Source organism: Micromesistius poutassou, assembly GCF_964030765.1.
Source record: "Micromesistius poutassou genome assembly, chromosome: 15".
Taxonomy (NCBI): domain Eukaryota; kingdom Metazoa; phylum Chordata; class Actinopteri; order Gadiformes; family Gadidae; genus Micromesistius; species Micromesistius poutassou.
In genome coordinates this window covers 18,463,199-18,483,455 of record NC_140285.1, presented here as the reverse complement: position 1 = coordinate 18,483,455, position 20,257 = coordinate 18,463,199, and the positions used below count along the sequence as shown (strand labels likewise).

At 43.9% G+C, this 20,257-nt stretch overlaps 1 protein-coding gene across 1 annotated transcript in view; it reads left to right on the top strand.

The window, feature by feature from the left end:
- Positions 1 to 20,257, top strand: part of LOC311360186 (alpha-2-macroglobulin-like protein 1) — a 41,601-nt gene that overhangs the window by 15,688 nt on the left and 5,656 nt on the right. The window contains exons 18-32 of the mRNA XM_084480275.1: positions 317 to 541; positions 727 to 801; positions 919 to 988; positions 3,453 to 3,619; positions 4,570 to 4,795; positions 9,337 to 9,463; positions 11,729 to 11,850; positions 13,012 to 13,063; positions 13,946 to 14,032; positions 14,421 to 14,597; positions 16,037 to 16,118; positions 16,832 to 16,988; positions 18,915 to 18,980; positions 19,109 to 19,277; positions 20,055 to 20,251. Of these exons, the coding sequence (XP_084336401.1) occupies positions 317 to 541; positions 727 to 801; positions 919 to 988; positions 3,453 to 3,619; positions 4,570 to 4,795; positions 9,337 to 9,463; positions 11,729 to 11,850; positions 13,012 to 13,063; positions 13,946 to 14,032; positions 14,421 to 14,597; positions 16,037 to 16,118; positions 16,832 to 16,988; positions 18,915 to 18,980; positions 19,109 to 19,277; positions 20,055 to 20,251 (1,999 nt within the window). The remainder of the gene's footprint in view (positions 1 to 316; positions 542 to 726; positions 802 to 918; positions 989 to 3,452; positions 3,620 to 4,569; positions 4,796 to 9,336; positions 9,464 to 11,728; positions 11,851 to 13,011; positions 13,064 to 13,945; positions 14,033 to 14,420; positions 14,598 to 16,036; positions 16,119 to 16,831; positions 16,989 to 18,914; positions 18,981 to 19,108; positions 19,278 to 20,054; positions 20,252 to 20,257) is intronic.

Genomic DNA, 20,257 nt, shown 5'->3' with positions numbered 1-20,257 from the left:
CTCTGGTGATGTATGATGGTAGGTTCCTTGGTATCTCTCTGATGTATGATGGTAGGTTCCTTGGTATCTCTCTGGTGATGTATGATGGTAGGTTCCTTGGTATCTCTCTGATGATGTATGATGGTAGGTTCCTTGGTATCTCTCTGGTGATGATGTATGATGGTAGGTTCCTTGGTATCTCTCTGGTGATGATGTATGATGGTAGGTTCCTTGGTATCTCTCTGATGATGTATGATGGTAGGTTCCTTGGTATCTCTCTGATGATGTATGATGGTAGGTTCCTTGGTATCTCTCTGGTGATGATGTATGATGGTAGGTTCCTTGGTATCTCTCTGGTGATGATGTATGATGGTAGGTTTCTTGGTATCTCTCTGATGATGTATGATGGTAGGTTCCTTGGTATCTCTCTGGTGATGATGTATGATGGTAGGTTCCTTGGTATCTCTCTGGTGATGATGTATGATGGTAGGTTCCTTGGTATCTCTCTGATGATGTATGATGGTAGGTTCCTTGGTATCTCTCTGATGATGTATGATGGTAGGTTCCTTGGTATCTCTCTGGTGATGATGTATGATGGTAGGTTCCTTGGTATCTCTCTCTGATGTATGATGGTAGGTTCCTTGGTATCTCTCTGATGATGAATGATGGTAGGTTCCTTGGTATCTCTCTGATGATGTATGATGGTAGGTTCCTTGGTATCTCTCTGGTGATGATGTATGATGGTAGGTTCCTTGGTATCTCTCTGGTGATGTATGATGGTAGGTTCCTTGGTATCTCTCTGGTGATGATGTATGATGGTAGGTTCCTTGGTATCTCTCTCTGATGATGTATGATGGTAGGTTCCTTGGTATCTCTCTCTCTGGTGATGTATGATGGTAGGTTCCTTGGTATCTCTCTGGTGATGATGTATGATGGTAGGTTCCTTGGTATCTCTCTGGTGATGATGTATGATGGTAGGTTCCTTGGTATCTCTCTGATGATGTATGATGGTAGGTTCCTTGGTATCTCTCTCTGATGTATGATGGTAGGTTCCTTGGTATCTCTCTGATGATGTATGATGGTAGGTTCCTTGGTATCTCTCTGATGTATGATGGTAGGTTCCTTGGTATCTCTCTGATGATGTATGATGGTAGGTTCCTTGGTATCTCTCTGATGATGTATGATGGTAGGTTCCTTGGTATCTCTCTGGTGATGATGTATGATGGTAGGTTCCTTGGTATCTCTCTCTGATGTATGATGGTAGGTTCCTTGGTATCTCTCTGATGATGAATGATGGTAGGTTCCTTGGTATCTCTCTGATGATGTATGATGGTAGGTTCCTTGGTATCTCTCTGGTGATGATGTATGATGGTAGGTTCCTTGGTATCTCTCTGATGATGTATGATGGTAGGTTCCTTGGTATCTCTCTGGTGATGATGTATGATGGTAGGTTCCTTGGTATCTCTCTGATGATGATGTATGATGGTAGGTTCCTTGGTATCTCTCTGATGATGTATGATGGTAGGTTCCTTGGTATCTCTCTGGTGATGATGTATGATGGTAGGTTCCTTGGTATCTCTCTGATGATGATGTATGATGGTAGGTTCCTTGGTATCTCTCTCTGATGTATGATGGTAGGTTCCTTGGTATCTCTCTGATGATGAATGATGGTAGGTTCCTTGGTATCTCTCTGATGATGTATGATGGTAGGTTCCTTGGTATCTCTCTGGTGATGATGTATGATGGTAGGTTCCTTGGTATCTCTCTGATGATGTATGATGGTAGGTTCCTTGGTATCTCTCTGGTGATGATGTATGATGGTAGGTTCCTTGGTATCTCTCTGATGATGATGTATGATGGTAGGTTCCTTGGTATCTCTCTGATGATGTATGATGGTAGGTTCCTTGGTATCTCTCTGGTGATGATGTATGATGGTAGGTTCCTTGGTATCTCTCTGATGATGTATGATGGTAGGTTCCTTGGTATCTCTCTGATGATGTATGATGGTAGGTTCCTTGGTATCTCTCTGATGTATGATGGTAGGTTCCTTGGTATCTCTCTGATGATGTATGATGGTAGGTTCCTTGGTATCTCTCTGATGATGTATGATGGTAGGTTCCTTGGTATCTCTCTGGTGATGATGTATGATGGTAGGTTCCTTGGTATCTCTCTGATGATGTATGATGGTAGGTTCCTTGGTATCTCTCTGATGATGTATGATGGTAGGTTCCTTGGTATCTCTCTGGTGATGATGTATGATGGTAGGTTCCTTGGTATCTCTCTGGTGATGATGTATGATGGTAGGTTTCTTGGTATCTCTCTGATGATGTATGATGGTAGGTTCCTTGGTATCTCTCTGATGATGTATGATGGTAGGTTCCTTGGTATCTCTCTGGTGATGTATGATGGTAGGTTCCTTGGTATCTCTCTGATGATGTATGATGGTAGGTTCCTTGGTATCTCTCTGGTGATGTATGATGGTAGGTTCCTTGGTATCTCTCTCTGATGTATGATGGTAGGTTCCTTGGTATCTCTCTGATGATGTATGATGGTAGGTTCCTTGGTATCTCTCTGATGTATGATGGTAGGTTCCTTGGTATCTCTCTGATGATGTATGATGGTAGGTTCCTTGGTATCTCTCTGGTGATGATGTATGATGGTAGGTTCCTTGGTATCTCTCTCTGATGTATGATGGTAGGTTCCTTGGTATCTCTCTGGTGATGATGTATGATGGTAGGTTCCTTGGTATCTCTCTGATGATGTATGATGGTAGGTTCCTTGGTATCTCTCTGATGATGTATGATGGTAGGTTCCTTGGTATCTCTCTGGTGATGATGTATGATGGTAGGTTCCTTGGTATCTCTCTGATGATGTATGATGGTAGGTTCCTTGGTATCTCTCTGGTGATGATGTATGATGGTAGGTTCCTTGGTATCTCTCTCTGATGATGTATGATGGTAGGTTCCTTGGTATCTCTCTGATGATGTATGATGGTAGGTTCCTTGGTATCTCTCTGGTGATGATGTATGATGGTAGGTTCCTTGGTATCTCTCTGGTGATGTATGATGGTAGGTTCCTTGGTATCTCTCTGATGATGTATGATGGTAGGTTCCTTGGTATCTCTCTGGTGATGATGTATGATGGTAGGTTCCTTGGTATCTCTCTCTGATGTATGATGGTAGGTTCCTTGGTATCTCTCTGGTGATGATGTATGATGGTAGGTTCCTTGGTATCTCTCTCTGATGATGTATGATGGTAGGTTCCTTGGTATCTCTCTGATGATGTATGATGGTAGGTTCCTTGGTATCTCTCTGATGATGTATGATGGTAGGTTCCTTGGTATCTCTCTGGTGATGATGTATGATGGTAGGTTCCTTGGTATCTCTCTGGTGATGTATGATGGTAGGTTCCTTGGTATCAGGGGATCTTTGAAGCAATGTCTAATTTACATGAGACACTGAAATCACCTCCATTCAAGGATATTGTTCAATGTAGTGTTTTATTTGATTCTGTTTGTGACAGCGGGACGGGCAGTGAACTGGCCCGGGGAAATAGAGCCAGACTGGCAGCCCAAGAAAATAACTAAAACTGTGAGAAGCTACTTCCCTGAAACCTGGATCTGGGATCTGATCCCTGTCGGGTTAGTGCTCTACTCCTGAAAACCTGGATCTGCTGGGTCAGTGTTGGGATCTGATCCCTGTTGGGTCAGTGTTGGGATCTGATCCCTGCTGGGTCAGTGTTGGGATCTGATCCCTGCTGGGTCAGTGTTGGGATCTGATCCCTGCTGGGTCAGTGTTGGGATCTGAACCTTGTTGGGTCAGTGTTGGGATCTGAACCTTGTTGGGTCAGTGTTGGGATCTGATCCCTGCTGGGTCAGTGTTGGGATCTGATCCCTGTTGGGTCAGTGTTGGGATCTGATCCCTGCTGGGTCAGTGTTGGGATCTGAACCTTGTTGGGTCAGTGTTGGGATCTGATCCCTGTTGGGTTAGTGTTGGGATCTGAACCTTGTTGGGTTAGTGCTCTACTCTTCAGGTTAAAGCTACGAGAGAAGTATGTTGCTAAATTGAAAAAATGGGCAGGATGTCTGCAGAAGTATGAATTATTGGCAAGAGTTACAAGAATCTCATTTAAAAGGGAACTGAAACCATTTCAGTAAACATCTCCCGCCCCTCAGAAGAGCTTCATCCACGACCTGGGATCCCCCAACCAATCAGAGTAGAGATGTCCTGATTGGTCATCTATGAGCTTAAATGGACACTATTGGCAAGGCCGGACTAGGCATCTTGAAAGGATATCCTCAGTGTATTCTCATCTCATCTCATTGGAAGGAGGGATCCCCACTCGTGTTTCTTCTCTAGATTTCTTCCTTGCTTAAGGGAGTTTTTTCTTGCCGTGTGGGGGCTTGTGTCAGGGGGGGGGTCACAAATACTTGGCCTGTTAAGCCCTTTGAGACTGTAATGGTGATTAAGGGCTATACAAATACAATTGAATTGAATCTCGGATGGCTGTGCCATTTCTGATAAATGACAGCGGTTCAATCTTAACACATTGGAGGTCATTACCTGACGCGCTGACCCTCTCCGTCTCCAGAGACAGCGGCTCGGCGAGGGTGGTGAAGACGCTCCCGGACACCATCACCAGCTGGCGGGCGCAGGCCTTCTGCACCTCCTCCCTGGGCTTTGGCCTGTCTCCGGACGCGGCGCTGGTGGCCTTCCAGCCGTTCTTCGTCAGCCTGACGCTGCCCTACTCGGTGGTCCGAGGGGAGGAGTTCACGCTCAGAGCCACCGTCTTCAACTACCTCCCCAGCTGCATCATGGTGGGCCCCTCCACGCTGTGGCCCCCACCGAGGGCCGGGGGGAGACCAGGACACCCTCCCTTCATCACAACCAATCAGAAATGATGAGATTTACACCACATCAAACTAAGAATGTCAATGCATTGTGAATAGTATGTAGTAGGATGTAGTATAGGATGTAGTATAGGATGTAGTATAGTATTATGTAGTATAGTATGTAGTATAGGATGTAGTATAGCATTATGTAGTATAGTATGTAGTATAGGATGTAGTATAGTATTATGTAGTATAGTATGTAGTATAGTATGTAGTATAGGATGTAGTATAGCATTATGTAGTATAGTATGTAGTATAGGATGTAGTATAGTATGTAGTATAGGATGTAGTATAGTACTATGTAGTATAGCATTATGTAGTATAGTATGTAGTATAGGATGTAGTATAGCATTATGTAGTATAGTATGTAGTATAGTAGTATGTAGTATAGTATGTAGTATAGGATGTAGTATAGTATTATGTAGTATAGTATGTAGTATAGTATGTAGTATAGGATGTAGTATAGTATGTAGTATAGTAGTATGTAGTATAGTATTATGTAGTATAGGATGTAGTATAGTAGTATGTAGTATAGCATTATGTAGTATAGTAGTATGTAGTATAGTAGTATGTAGTATAGCATTATGTAGTATAGTATGTAGTATAGTAGTATGTAGTATAGCATTATGTAGTATAGTATGTAGTATAGGATGTAGTATAGTATTATGTAGTATAGTATGTAGTATAGTATGTAGTATAGGATGTAGTATAGTAGTATGTAGTATAGTATGTAGTATAGTAGTATGTAGTATAGCATTATGTAGTATAGTATGTAGTATAGTAGTATGTAGTATAGCATTATGTAGTATAGTATGTAGTATAGTAGTATGTAGTATAGCATTATGTAGTATAGTATGTAGTATAGTAGTATGTAGTATAGAATTATGTAGTATAGCATTATGTAGTATAGTAGTATGTAGTATAGTAGTATGTAGTATAGTATGTAGTATAGCATTATGTAGTATAGTATGTAGTATAGTAGTGTGTAGTATAGCATTATGTAGTATAGTATGTAGTATAGTAGTATAGCATTATGTAGTATAGTATGTAGTATAGTATGTAGTATAGCATTATGTAGTATAGTATGTAGTATAGTAGTATGTAGTATAGCATTATGTAGTATAGTATGTAGTATAGTAGTATGTAGTATAGCATTATGTAGTATAGTATGTAGTATAGTAGTATGTAGTATAGCATTATGTAGTATAGTATGTAGTATAGTAGTATGTAGTATAGTATGTAGTATAGTAGTATGTAGTATAGCATTATGTAGTATAGTATGTAGTATAGTAGTATGTAGTATAGCATTATGTAGTATGTAGTATAGTAGTATGTAGTATAGCATTATGTAGTATAGTATGTAGTATAGTAGTATGTAGTATAGCATTATGTAGTATAGTATGTAGTATAGTAGTATGTAGTATAGTAGTATGTAGTATAGCATTATGTAGTATAGTATGTAGTATAGTAGTATGTAGTATAGCATTATGTAGTATAGTATGTAGTATAGTAGTATGTAGTATAGCATTATGTAGTATAGTATGTAGTATAGTAGTATGTAGTATAGCATTATGTAGTATAGCATTATGTAGTATAGCATTATGTAGTATAGTATGTAGTATAGTATGTAGTATAGTATTATGTAGTATAGTATGTAGTATAGTATTATGTAGTATAGTATGTAGTATAGTAGTATGTAGTATAGCATTATGTAGTATAGTAGTATGTAGTATAGTAGTATGTAGTATAGCATTATGTAGTATAGTATGTAGTATAGTAGTATGAAGTATAGCATTATGTAGTATAGTATGTAGTATGTAGTATAGCATTATGTAGTATAGTATGTAGTATAGTAGTATAGCATTATGTAGTATAGTATGTAGTATAGTAGTATGTAGTATAGCATTATGTAGTATAGTATGTAGTATAGTAGTATGTAGTATAGCATTATGTAGTATAGTATGTAGTATAGTATGTAGTATAGCATTATGTAGTATAGTAGTATGTAGTATAGCATTATGTAGTATAGTATGTAGTATAGTAGTATGAAGTATAGCATTATGTAGTATAGTATGTAGTATAGTAGTATGTAGTATAGTATGTAGTATAGGATGTAGTATAGTATTATGTAGTATAGTATGTAGTATAGTATGTAGTATAGGATGTAGTATAGTATGTAGTATAGTAGTATGTAGTATAGTATTATGTAGTATAGGATGTAGTATAGTAGTATGTAGTATAGCATTATGTAGTATAGTAGTATGTAGTATAGTAGTATGTAGTATAGCATTATGTAGTATAGTATGTAGTATAGTAGTATGTAGTATAGCATTATGTAGTATAGTATGTAGTATAGGATGTAGTATAGTATTATGTAGTATAGTATGTAGTATAGTATGTAGTATAGGATGTAGTATAGTATGTAGTATAGTAGTATGTAGTATAGTATGTAGTATAGTAGTATGTAGTATAGTATGTAGTATAGTAGTATGTAGTATAGCATTATGTAGTATAGTATGTAGTATAGTAGTATGTAGTATAGCATTATGTAGTATAGTATGTAGTATAGTAGTATGTAGTATAGCATTATGTAGTATAGCATTATGTAGTATAGCATTATGTAGTATAGTAGTATGTAGTATAGCATTATGTAGTATAGTATGTAGTATAGCATTATGTAGTATAGTATGTAGTATAGTAGTATAGCATTATGTAGTATAGTATGTAGTATAGTAGTATGTAGTATAGCATTATGTAGTATAGTATGTAGTATAGTAGTATGTAGTATAGCATTATGTAGTATAGTATGTAGTATAGTAGTATGTAGTATAGCATTATGTAGTATAGTATGTAGTATAGTAGTATGTAGTATAGCATTATGTAGTATAGTATGTAGTATAGTAGTATGTAGTATAGCATTATGTAGTATAGTATGTAGTATAGTAGTATGTAGTATAGCATTATGTAGTATGTAGTATAGTAGTATGTAGTATAGCATTATGTAGTATAGTATGTAGTATAGTAGTATGTAGTATAGCATTATGTAGTATAGTATGTAGTATAGTAGTATGTAGTATAGTAGTATGTAGTATAGCATTATGTAGTATAGTATGTAGTATAGTAGTATGTAGTATAGCATTATGTAGTATAGTATGTAGTATAGTAGTATGTAGTATAGCATTATGTAGTATAGCATTATGTAGTATAGCATTATGTAGTATAGTATGTAGTATAGTATGTAGTATAGTATTATGTAGTATAGTATGTAGTATAGTATTATGTAGTATAGTATGTAGTATAGTAGTATGTAGTATAGCATTATGTAGTATAGTAGTATGTAGTATAGTAGTATGTAGTATAGCATTATGTAGTATAGTATGTAGTATAGTAGTATGTAGTATAGCATTATGTAGTATAGTAGTATGTAGTATAGCATTATGTAGTATAGTATGTAGTATAGTAGTATGTAGTATAGCATTATGTAGTATAGTATGTAGTATAGTAGTATGTAGTATAGCATTATGTAGTATAGTATGTAGTATAGTAGTATAGCATTATGTAGTATAGTATGTAGTATAGTAGTATGTAGTATAGTATGTAGTATAGTAGTATGAAGTATAGCATTATGTAGTATAGTATGTAGTATGTAGTATAGCATTATGTAGTATAGTATGTAGTATAGTAGTATAGCATTATGTAGTATAGTATGTAGTATAGTAGTATGTAGTATAGCATTATGTAGTATAGTATGTAGTATAGCATTATGTAGTATAGTATGTAGTATAGTAGTATGTAGTATAGCATTATGTAGTATAGTAGTATGAAGTATAGCATTATGTAGTATAGTATGTAGTATAGTAGTATGAAGTATAGCATTATGTAGTATGTAGTATAGCATTATGTAGTATAGTATGTAGTATAGTAGTATAGCATTATGTAGTATAGTATGTAGTATAGTAGTATGTAGTATAGCATTATGTAGTATAGTATGTAGTATAGTAGTATGAAGTATAGCATTATGTAGTATAGTATGTAGTATAGTAGTATAGCATTATGTAGTATAGTATGTAGTATAGTAGTATGTAGTATAGCATTATGTAGTATAGTATGTAGTATAGTAGTATGTAGTATAGCATTATGTAGTATAGTAGTATGTAGTATAGTAGTATGTAGTATAGCATTATGTAGTATAGTATGTAGTATAGTAGTATGTAGTATAGCATTATGTAGTATAGTATGTAGTATAGTAGTATAGTATGTAGTATAGTAGTATAGCATTATGTAGTATAGTAGTATGTAGTATAGTATGTAGTATAGCATTATGTAGTATAGTATGTAGTATAGTAGTATAGCATTATGTAGTATAGTATGTAGTATAGTAGTATAGCATTATGTAGTATAGTATGTAGTATAGTAGTATAGCATTATGTATGTCTGCATGTTGACTCTGGGCTTCCTCTCTGCAGGTCAGGGCTCAGCTGAGCGACTCGCCCCTCTTCTCCCTGAGGGAGTGCGTGGGCTGCCAGTACACCATGTGTGTGTGTGCAGAGGAGAGCGGGGTCTTCCAGTGGGTGGTCAGCCCCTCCTCCCTGGGTAGGACCTCCTGATCCTCCAGTATAACACCGTTCATTGATCCCAGTCAAGAAGAGGAGCGGCAGCAGCTCTTAAAATGAATCTCTTTTTATTTTCTCTCCATTTCAGTTCAGAGTGCGCTGCGTTCCTCGCTGTAAATGTCTTCTTCACTGTAACGTCACAGGCGCATATTGAAGATAAATCACCAGTCTGGGTGATCAAAGCATCACAAGCGTCCCGCGTGGCTTCACTAAACATCCGTCACCAATAACATTTGTTAAAATCACCACTGTGTACTAATTCTACCAAAGGGCATAGAGACGACAGCAGTATAGTACTTTGGTCTTTGTGATGAGAGGACTCTCACATAGCAGTTCTCACTGCGGTGCACAACGGTACATTGATCCCAACAGACCAACATGCTTCATTGTTTGATTGTTGTTGTTGTTGGTAATGGTTGTTATGGGGCAGCGAGGAGAGACGCTAACGACCGCTGCTTTACAATGAGCCTGATCAGAGGATGTGCAGCTGATGAACAAAGTGCTTTGGATGTGAATATTGTGGAGGACGGCATTAGTGCGACACTGGAGCCTGATTCAATAGGAAGAACAGTTGGCAATGGAGATAATCCTCACGCCTCAAGTCATTTTGTGACTCCACTGAGTCAATCTGCTGCAGCATGTCTACTGTAGTGAGGAGGCTAATCTAACTCCACTGTAGTGAGGAGGCTAATCTAACTCCACTACAGTGAGGAGGCTAATCTAACTCCACTGTAGTGAGGAGGCTAATCTAACTCCACTGTAGTGAGGAGGCTAATCTAACTCCACTGTAGTGAGGAGGCTAATCTAACTCCACTGTAGTGAGGAGGCTAATCTAACTCCACTGTAGTGAGGAGGCTAATCTAACTCCACTGTAGTGAGGAGGCTAATCTAACTCCACTACAGTGAGGAGGCTAATCTAACTCCACTACAGTGAGGAGGCTAATCTAACTCCACTGTAGTGAGGAGGCTAATCTAACTCCACTGTAGTGAGGAGGCTAATCTAACTCCACTGTAGTGAGGAGGCTAATCTAACTCCACTGTAGTGAGGAGGCTAATCTAACTCCGCTACAGTGAGGAGGCTAATCTAACTCCACTATAGTGAGGAGGCTAATCTAACTCCACTACAGTGAGGAGGCTAATCTAACTCCACTACAGTGAGGAGGCTAATCTAACTCCACTGTAGTGAGGAGGCTAATCTAACTCCACTGTAGTGAGGAGGCTAATCTAACTCCACTACAGTGAGGAGGCTAATCTAACTCCACTGTAGTGAGGAGGCTAATCTAACTCCGCTACAGTGAGGAGGCTAATCTAACTCCACTACAGTGAGGAGGCTAATCTAACTCCACTACAGTGAGGAGGCTAATCTAACTCCACTGTAGTGAGGAGGCTAATCTAACTCCACTGTAGTGAGGAGGCTAATCTAAAAGTGGAGGCAGTGCTGCTGCCAGAGACGGCCCAACTCCTCTCCTGCCAGTGAACCAGCGATGGCCTGCCATCCCACATCAGCAGTGATGTCACACACACACACACACACACACACACACACACACACACACACTCCCCAGTCCTTTGAAGAATGCTAACCGTCGCTAACAAGTCAGGTAGTCCCTCTGACGAAAAACATCCAGAAACCTCTCCCTGAGGGCGGGTGTGAGAGACACCTCTTTGTTTTGAGGGCTTTGGTAATGTTGAGGAGGAGAGATGTTAGTCATGTTAATGAGGTGGATGTGGGGGGGGGGTCAGGCCGTACACGGACGGAGAAAGCCTTGGGAACGCAAATCAAGTGACAAGGGCGCAAGAAAAAGAGGTCAATCGATTAGCAACGACCGCGCACTCGTGTGTGTTTGTATTTAGTGTGTGTGTGTGTGTGTATTTCTGTTTCTGTTTGTGTGCGTTCGTGTGTGTGTGTGTTTGTATTTATGTGTGTGTGTGTGTGGGCGTGTGTTTGTATTTGTGCGTGTGTGTGTGTGCGTGTGTTTGTATTTGTGCGTGTGTGTGTGTTTGTATTTGTGCGTGTGTGTGTGTTTGTATTTGTGCGTGTGTGTGTGTTTGTATTTGTGCGTGTGTGTGTGTGTGTTTGTATTTGTGCGTGTGTGTGTGTGTGTGTGTTTGTATTTGTGCGTGTGTGTGTGTGTGTGTGTGTTTGTATTTGTGCGTGTGTGTGTGTGTGTGTGTGTTTGTATTTGTGCGTGTGTGTGTGTGTGTGTGTGTTTGTATTTGTGCGTGTGTGTGTGTGTGTGTGTAGGGGAGGTGACCCTACGGGTCCGGGCAGAGGCTCTGCACACGGAGCAGCTGTGTGGTAACGAGGTGGCCCCCCCCCCCGCGGTGGGCCGCGTGGACACGGTGGTGCGCACACTGCTGGTGGAGGTACACACACACACACACACACACACACACACACACACACACTGCTGGTGGAGGTACACACACACACACACACACACACACACACACACACACACACACACACACACACACACACACACACACACACACACACACTGCTGGTGGAGGTACACACACACACACACACACACACACACACACACACACACACACACTGCTGGTGGAGGTACACACACACACACACACACACACACACACACACACACACACACACACACACACTGCTGGTGGAGGTACACACACACACACACACACACACACTGCTGGTGGAGGTACACACACACACACACACACACACACACACACACTGCTGGTGGAGGTACACACACACACACACACACTGCTGGTGGAGGTACACACACACACACACACTGCTGGTGGAGGTACACACACACACACACACACACACACACACACACACACTGCTGGTGGAGGTACACACACACACACACACACACACACACACACACACACACACACACTGCTGGTGGAGGTACACACACACACACACACACACACACTGCTGGTGGAGGTACACACACACACACACACACACACACACTGCTGGTGGAGGTACACACACACACACACACACACACACACTGCTGGTGGAGGTACACACACACACACACACACACACACACTGCTGGTGGAGGTACACACACACACACACACACACACACACTGCTGGTGGAGGTACACACACACACACACACACACACACTGCTGGTGGAGGTACACACACACACACACACACACACACACACACACGCTGCTGGTGGAGGTACACACACACACACACACACACACACACACTGCTGGTGGAGGTACACACACACACACACACACGCTGCTGGTGGAGGTACACACACACACACACACACACACACACACGCTGCTGGTGGAGGTACACACACACACACACACACACACACGCTGCTGGTGGAGGTACACACACACACACACACACGCGCTGCTGGTGGAGGTACACACACACACACACACACACGTTGCTCGCCTGCTTGTACACTAGAGCTACCAGAATTGTGTTGGTGGTTTTGTTGCATTCTAGGAGTAAAGCAGATGTTAAGCTCCATAGTGAACCGTTCTTCTCTCTACCAGGCAGAAGGCACCCCAGTGGCGGTTACCCACAATGCACTCCTCTGTCCTGGAGGTCAGTCAGACCAGCCCGCTGATCTGCTCCGTTGGTTCCCATTTGTGTACTCAACCTACTTTGAGTTTCCTCACTGAAAAAGGGGTCAACAACTCTGTGTTAAGGCCTTCTGCAACACATGAGAACCAAAAGGGATACGGTCCAAATGCATGAGAAATAGTAACTAGAGAGACCACAATGACAAAGGGACATGAGAAATACAACAAACTGACAAGGGAAGGAAGGAAGTGAACTTGTTTATATGCGGGGAGACTGATCGGGGAATGAGACGCAGAGGGGAAGATAGGACAGGGAAGCTCAGGTGAGGGACATCTGGTGGAGAAGGAAAACTAAATCACATAAATACAGAGTCAGACTGACCCGCCAAGCAAGCCCATCTATCGCTAGCTCATCTCCAGTTTTGCCTTGAGATATTAATATATTATTATAATATAGACAGAACCAACACCAGACCTTCAGGTCTAAGAATATGTTCTAAATGTGCAAGGCTACCAATATGTTTTCCTTTACATTTAACCAACATTGATCGATTAAATGCTTATATATGCCCATAAATATTCTTCATGACATGGATTTGAATTAGTCAGATTACAGATAACTGTTCATTTAAAATGTATGATTTTGTACATTTAACGACATGCCCCACAAAGACAAACGACTGGAAGAAGACCGTACGCAGACACACAACGTCTACCATATCTTGCATCATTATAACAATAATTAATCATTTTTACAATAGTAAATCATTATTTCTTTAGATCATTTACCATGTTCCCTGCTAATTTATTTTAAACGATGTAGACGATGGATTGGTGGAATTCAATTGTACCTTGTAACATTTTCAGTCTATTTTCATCATTAGTTTGTTTTTTTATTCCCCAGCTGAGAAGCCAGCAGAGAAGAACGTCTCTGTGCTGCTGCCAGACCTGTTGGTGGCTGGTTCTGCCAGGGCCTCTTTCTCCGTGCTGGGTTAGTACCCCGTATTCAACAAGCTTTAATCATTATTAACAATATTCCATAATTCTATACTATGACTGTATAGAATGATGGAATATTGTTAATAAAGCAATTAAAACAAACACTATTTGAAGAGGGTATATTTGTTTTTCATCTCCCATATGAAGTACATCTGAGGTCAAGTGTGTGTGTGTGCGTGTGTGTGTGCCTGCGTGCGTGCGTGCGTGCCTGTGCGCGTGCGTGCCTGTGCGCGTGCGTGTGTGCGTGCGTGCCTGTGTGTGTGCGTGCCTGTGCGTGTGTGTGCCTGTGTGTGTGCGTGTGTGCGTGCGTGCGTGCGTGCGTGCGTGCGTGCGTGCGTGCGTGCGTGCGTGCGTGCGTGCGTGCGGGTTGTGCCGGCCAGGGGACCTGATGGGCCGAGCCATGAAGAACGTGGACCAGCTGCTGGCCATGCCGTACGGCTGCGGGGAGCAGAACATGATCCTGTTCGCCCCAAACGTCTACATCCTCAACTACCTGAACAGCACCACGCAGCTGACGGCCGCCATCAGGGAGCGCGCCACGGGCTTCCTGCAGAGCGGTGAGACCTGCAGAGAGACACGCAGACACCACTTCACCACCAGCACGCTACACAGTCCCACAAAGGCCTTAGTGCTGCACCACCTCGCTAACCTCCACGCCCCATCGCCCCCAATGCAAATATACAACACAAACTTTATGTAGCGCCTTCCATGCAAAGTTGCAATAATACAGCAGCACAATTTTTATATAATAGTATATTGAAAATCAATGATAAAATAAGTAAAACAATAGTGAATATTAAAAATAGAAATAAATAAAAACTTAATAGAAATGGATTCAAGAGAATGCTGAGCGAAATAGTTATGTCTTTAGATTACTTTTGAACGTGGTCACAGATTGTGATGAGATAGTGATCTTTTTTTCACGTCATGTTATCTACACAAACTGTATATCATATGGGACTCTATGCGACATTGAGGTACAGTCAAAGGCCAATGCAGGCTCTATCTCTATTCAAGACCACTCACAGCATGGATAAAACGGTTGTCCAAATTTGAAATGCAGGTTAGAATTGTGGCAATAATTTCAGACCTCATATTTTTCATTTTCGGCGTCAGTAATAACGTCAAAAATAGCAGCCTTCATCGTTAATTGTAATGCATTATAATAAAAATGTTTGTTGATTTATTTTACAAACATCATTTGATTTGTATGTACGCAATATGTGTTTGTATTGTTTATATTTCGCTGGGATTACAGCAATATGTAAAGTTCAACAGCTATTTTCCCAATTCAATTAGGAAGCGAGTGTTGGTCTCCTCTCTGTTTCATGTTTCCAAAGTAAGCACAAAGTGCTGGTACACATGTTTGGTTTTCAGCAGTGAGCCACGATATGCCAAACGTGGCCGTTAGCTTTTCTCACGGACTGCAGCGGGGCTGCTGGGCTCAGGGCTCTGACGCTGGCGGCGTGGCCAGTGTTCAGCTCACCGTGCGCTCCATGTCCACGCTGCCTCACTCTGAGTGTGTGAGCTCTGAGGTCAGGTGACACAGCCCCCTAGTGGCTGAGCTAGGTCACACATGGGGCCCGGGGGGCCGGCCCCATGTGTGACCTAGCTCAGCCCCCTAGTGGCTGAGCTAGGTCACACATGGGGGCCCGGGGGGCCGGCCCCAGCGTACATCACCTTGACATCGTCACCGCTTGCTACTGCTTTGGGTTTGTCCTTTTGGGCCAAACCCTGAGAAAGAGACCTATAGATGACGAGGTTCAGAAAGAACCACCTAGTTTAGACAACAGTTCAGAGCAGCCATAGGAATCACTAATTAAATGATAGTTTAGATATGTTTTTACATCAAATGAACACATCCAATCTGTGATGTTTGCAGTGGCGTCGTGTGCATTTGGTATTTTGTGGATGTATTGGGTATTGATATATTGATGAATTAGTGCTTGACTGTCCTATAGTAATACTGTTCTACTCACCTGCTCCATGACTCTAGGCTACCAGAGGGAGCTCACCTACCGCCACAACGACGGCTCCTACAGTGCTTTTGGCAAGAGCGACGAGTCTGGAAACACCTGGTGAGTACGTCAGCTGGGGCCGCTCTTCGTGGTTGGCATGGTAACCAGGTGGGTCTCCCAGGTTTGGGTCTCCCCCCCAGAGAGCAAGGATAAAGTCCCTTTAAAGTCCCCCCATTGTGCCACCCGGGCAGCTGTGTGTACAGCAGGGGCCCGGTGATATTGGTGCCTTCACGTGCTATGGAAGTTATGGTAAATACTAAAAGCCGACGTGAAAATTGCACATGAACGCCCCCCTCACTCACGTCGTCATTTCCACCGGAGAGCTCGTAGAATATTTTGATACACGAGCTGCGGAGATGAGACAACCTTTGACCTTTTCAACAGTAACCGGTCAGGGTCCGCCATGTTTCATTTCACGACAACGACAACAAAAGCACTTGAACACAACGCACTCGTCATTTCCAGTTCACAAATGGAAAGGAGGATCTTTCCCAAAGCATGTGAAGGCAGCATGAGAAGAATCCTCGGGAGGGAACGCAGAAAGAGGGAGGGAGCGCATGGCTGTACTGGTCCGGTACAACGGGGCGCAAAGCAAGAGATGAGTTTGATTCAAATGAAATTGTTAGAAAATAGAAAAGGAAGTTGTTGTAGAGGAGCTGTAGTCAGGCGTCTCTTCATGATCCTCCTGAAACAAAAGAGGGCCTTGAAGCTCCTCGTTTCCTCACCGCTCCGTTCTCAACGTGTCCTTTGTGGTGTGTCGTTCTGTGTCCCAGGCTGACTGCCTTTGTGATGAAGTCGTTCGGTGGAGCCAAGCCTTACGTCTTCATCGACCCCAAGCAGACGGTGGAGTCCAGAGCCTGGCTGCTCCGCCACCGCCGGCCAGACGGGTGCATCAGATCTGTTGGAAGACTCATCCACGACGGCATGAAGGTAACTGGGACCAGTGCAAACCTGATCCACAACGGCATGAAGGTAACTGGGACCAGTCCAAACCTGATCCACGACGGCATGAAGGTAACTGGGACCAGTCCAAACCTGATCCACAACGGCATGAAGGTAACTGGGACCAGTGCAAACCTGATCCACGACGGCATGAAGGTAACTGGGACCAGTCCAAACCTGATCCACGACGGCATGAAGGTAACTGGGACCAGTGCAAACCTGATCCACAACGGCATGAAGGTAACTGGGACCAGTGCAAACCTGATCCACAAACCTGGTTTGTGGATTTATCGTCACTCCCGACACACACAATAAATCATGAAGACGTGCTTTTGATCTCGTCCAAAGAAGATGTAAATACCTGACAGCCTGAAGAATGGGCCACTTGTATCCTCAGGCCCCGTTCTGTTACGAGGTACAGCCAACCAGATGGCCGTTCTGTCTAGTGCTAACAAGGTGGAACTCAGACATAATGACATCTGTGCCAGATGTCTGATATCACATTGCTTTGTAGAGAACCGTGTCTATTTCAGTTTAGATATTTGTGGATCAGTAAAAAAATATATCTGTGCTCGGAAAATAATCATTTGTAATTTCAAAGGGATGTGTCAAAAGGGATGTGATTTTTCCAGATCAAATCCAGAATTCCAGATTTCTGACCTAAACAATGTCACCCTTGTGAATCATGCATATCTGTAATTAACAGATTTGCATGATCCGTAAATTGCCCGAGTGAATTGGGGAGGATTTGAAGGCATCTACTGCCTGAAGGACGTGAAGATTTGTCCCTTTCCAAGTCTCCAAGGGGACGTGTGTTTGTGTCCGTCTGAATCCCAGCATGCCCATCTTCATACCTGTACCCCAGACCCTGTACCCCCCTGTACCCCAGCCCCTGTACCCCCCTGTACCCCACCCCCTGTACCCCAGCCCCTGTACCCCCCTGTACCCCAGCCCCTGTACCCCCCTGTACCCCAGCCCCTGTACCCCCCTGTACCCCAGCCCCTGTACCCCCCTGTACCCCAGCCCCTGTACCCCAGCCCCTGTACCCCCCTGTACCCCAGCCCCTGTACCCCCCTGTACCCCCCTGTACCCCAGCCCCCTGTACCCCCGACCCTGTACCCCCCTGTACCCCAGCCCCTGTACCCCCCTGTACCCCCTGTACCCCAGACCCTGTACCCCCCTGTACCCCAGCCCCCTGTACCCCAGCCCCCTGTACCCCCCTGTACCCCAGCCCCCTGTACCCCCCTGTACCCCAGCCCCCTGTACCCCCCTGTACCCCCCTGTACCCCCTGTACCCCAGACCCTGTACCCCCCTGTACCCCAGCCCCCTGTACCCCCCTGTACCCCAGACCCTGTACCCCAGCCCCCTGTACCCCCCTGTACCCCAGCCCCCTGTACCCCAGCCCCCTGTACCCCCCTGTACCCCAGCCCCTGTACCCCCCTGTACCCCAGCCCCCTGTACCCCGGATCCTGTACCCCCTGTACCCCCCTGTACCCCAGCCCCTGTACCCCAGACCCTGTACCCCCCTGTACCCCAGCCCCTGTACCCCAGACCCTGTACCCCCCTGTACCCCAACCCCTGTACCCCAGACCCTGTACCCCCCTGTACCCCAGCCCCTGTACCCCAGACCCTGTACCCCCCTGTACCCCAGCCCCCTGTACCCCCCTGTACCCCAGACCCTGTACCCCAGACCCTGTACCCCCTGTACCCCCCTGTACCCCCCTGTACCCCAGCCCCTGTACTCAGCCGCTCTGGACTCAGTGGTTCAGCGTCAGGTGACCACAGATCCCAGTTTCCCACCACAGGACTCTGGTTCCCTTCCATCACCAGTACCAGCGACTTCCCAGTCAGGCAGGCAGGCGTGGTTCTTGTGCTTTCTGTGTTGGTCCTGAGCTCCTTCTGCCCTTCCTCAGGGCGGGGTGAGTGACGACGTGTCCCTGACCGCCTACGTCACCGCTGCACTGCTGGAGCTGGATGCAGTGAGTGCCCCCCCCCCCCATGTAGAGACCACACCAGATACATACATACGTATGTCTGTGTGTACTACCTGTGCGTATACATATAGATGTATAGCTGACTCCCTGGTTCCCTGGTGTGCGCGTTGCAGGCGGACCCCATGGTGTCCGGGTGCCTGCGCTGCCTGAGGGTGGCGGTAGCGGGACGGCTGGAGAACACGTACACCACGGCCCTCCTCTCCTACACCTTCTCCCTGGCGGGGGACCAGCGGACCAGGGCCGCGCTGCTCACCGCCCTCCACCACGACTCCATCACAGACGGTAGCGCTCTGCTCGTAGCCAGACCCGGTACACCGCAGACATCATGACGGGAACATCGATAAAATCAGGTTCTAGACCAGACGAGATCATCCATACGCACTCTACTTTTCAATATTTAAAGAAGTACTGGGGATCAGATGTACCCTGTTCATGTGTTAAAGACTGTATTTAAGCCAGGCTGCTTTCAATACATGTCTTTATATTACATGTGTCTTTATATTACATGTCTTTATATTACATGTCTTTATATTACATGTGTCTTTATATTACATGTGTCTTTATATTACATGTCTTTATATTACATGTGTCTTTATATTACATGTCTTTATATTACATGTCTTTATATTACATGTGTCTTTATATTACATGTCTTTATATTACATGTCTTTATATTACATGTGTCTTTATATTACATGTCTTTATATTACATGTCTTTATATTACATGTCTTTATATTACATGTCTTTATATTACATGTCTTTATATTACATGTGTCTTTATATTACATGTGTCTTTATATTCCAGTAATAAAGATAAACCCTGAACTACTGCATTGATTGACACATTTAGAGTCCGCAATTACAAAAGAGTAGTTGTCACAAAAGAGGTCCAGCTCTCAATGTGATTCAGTGTGTGAGGGGCCCCTCACTGCCTCTGCTCTGCCAGGGGCCCCTCACTGCCTCTGCTCTGCCAGGGGCCCCTCACTGCCTCTGCTCTGCCAGGGGCCCCTCACTGCCTCTGCTCTGCCAGGGGCCCCTCACTGCCTCTGCTCTGCTAGGGGCCACGCGCCACTGGAAGCGGGCGGAGGCCTCTGAGAAGGCTCTGGACTCCCTGGAGGTGGAGACGACGGCCTACGTGCTGCTGGCTGTGCTCTCCGGACCCCCGGTCCCGGGCTTCGACCTGGACTACGCCTCCAGCATCACGCGCTGGCTGGTCCAGCAGCAGAACCCCTACGGCGGCTACGCCTCCACGCAGGTCGGA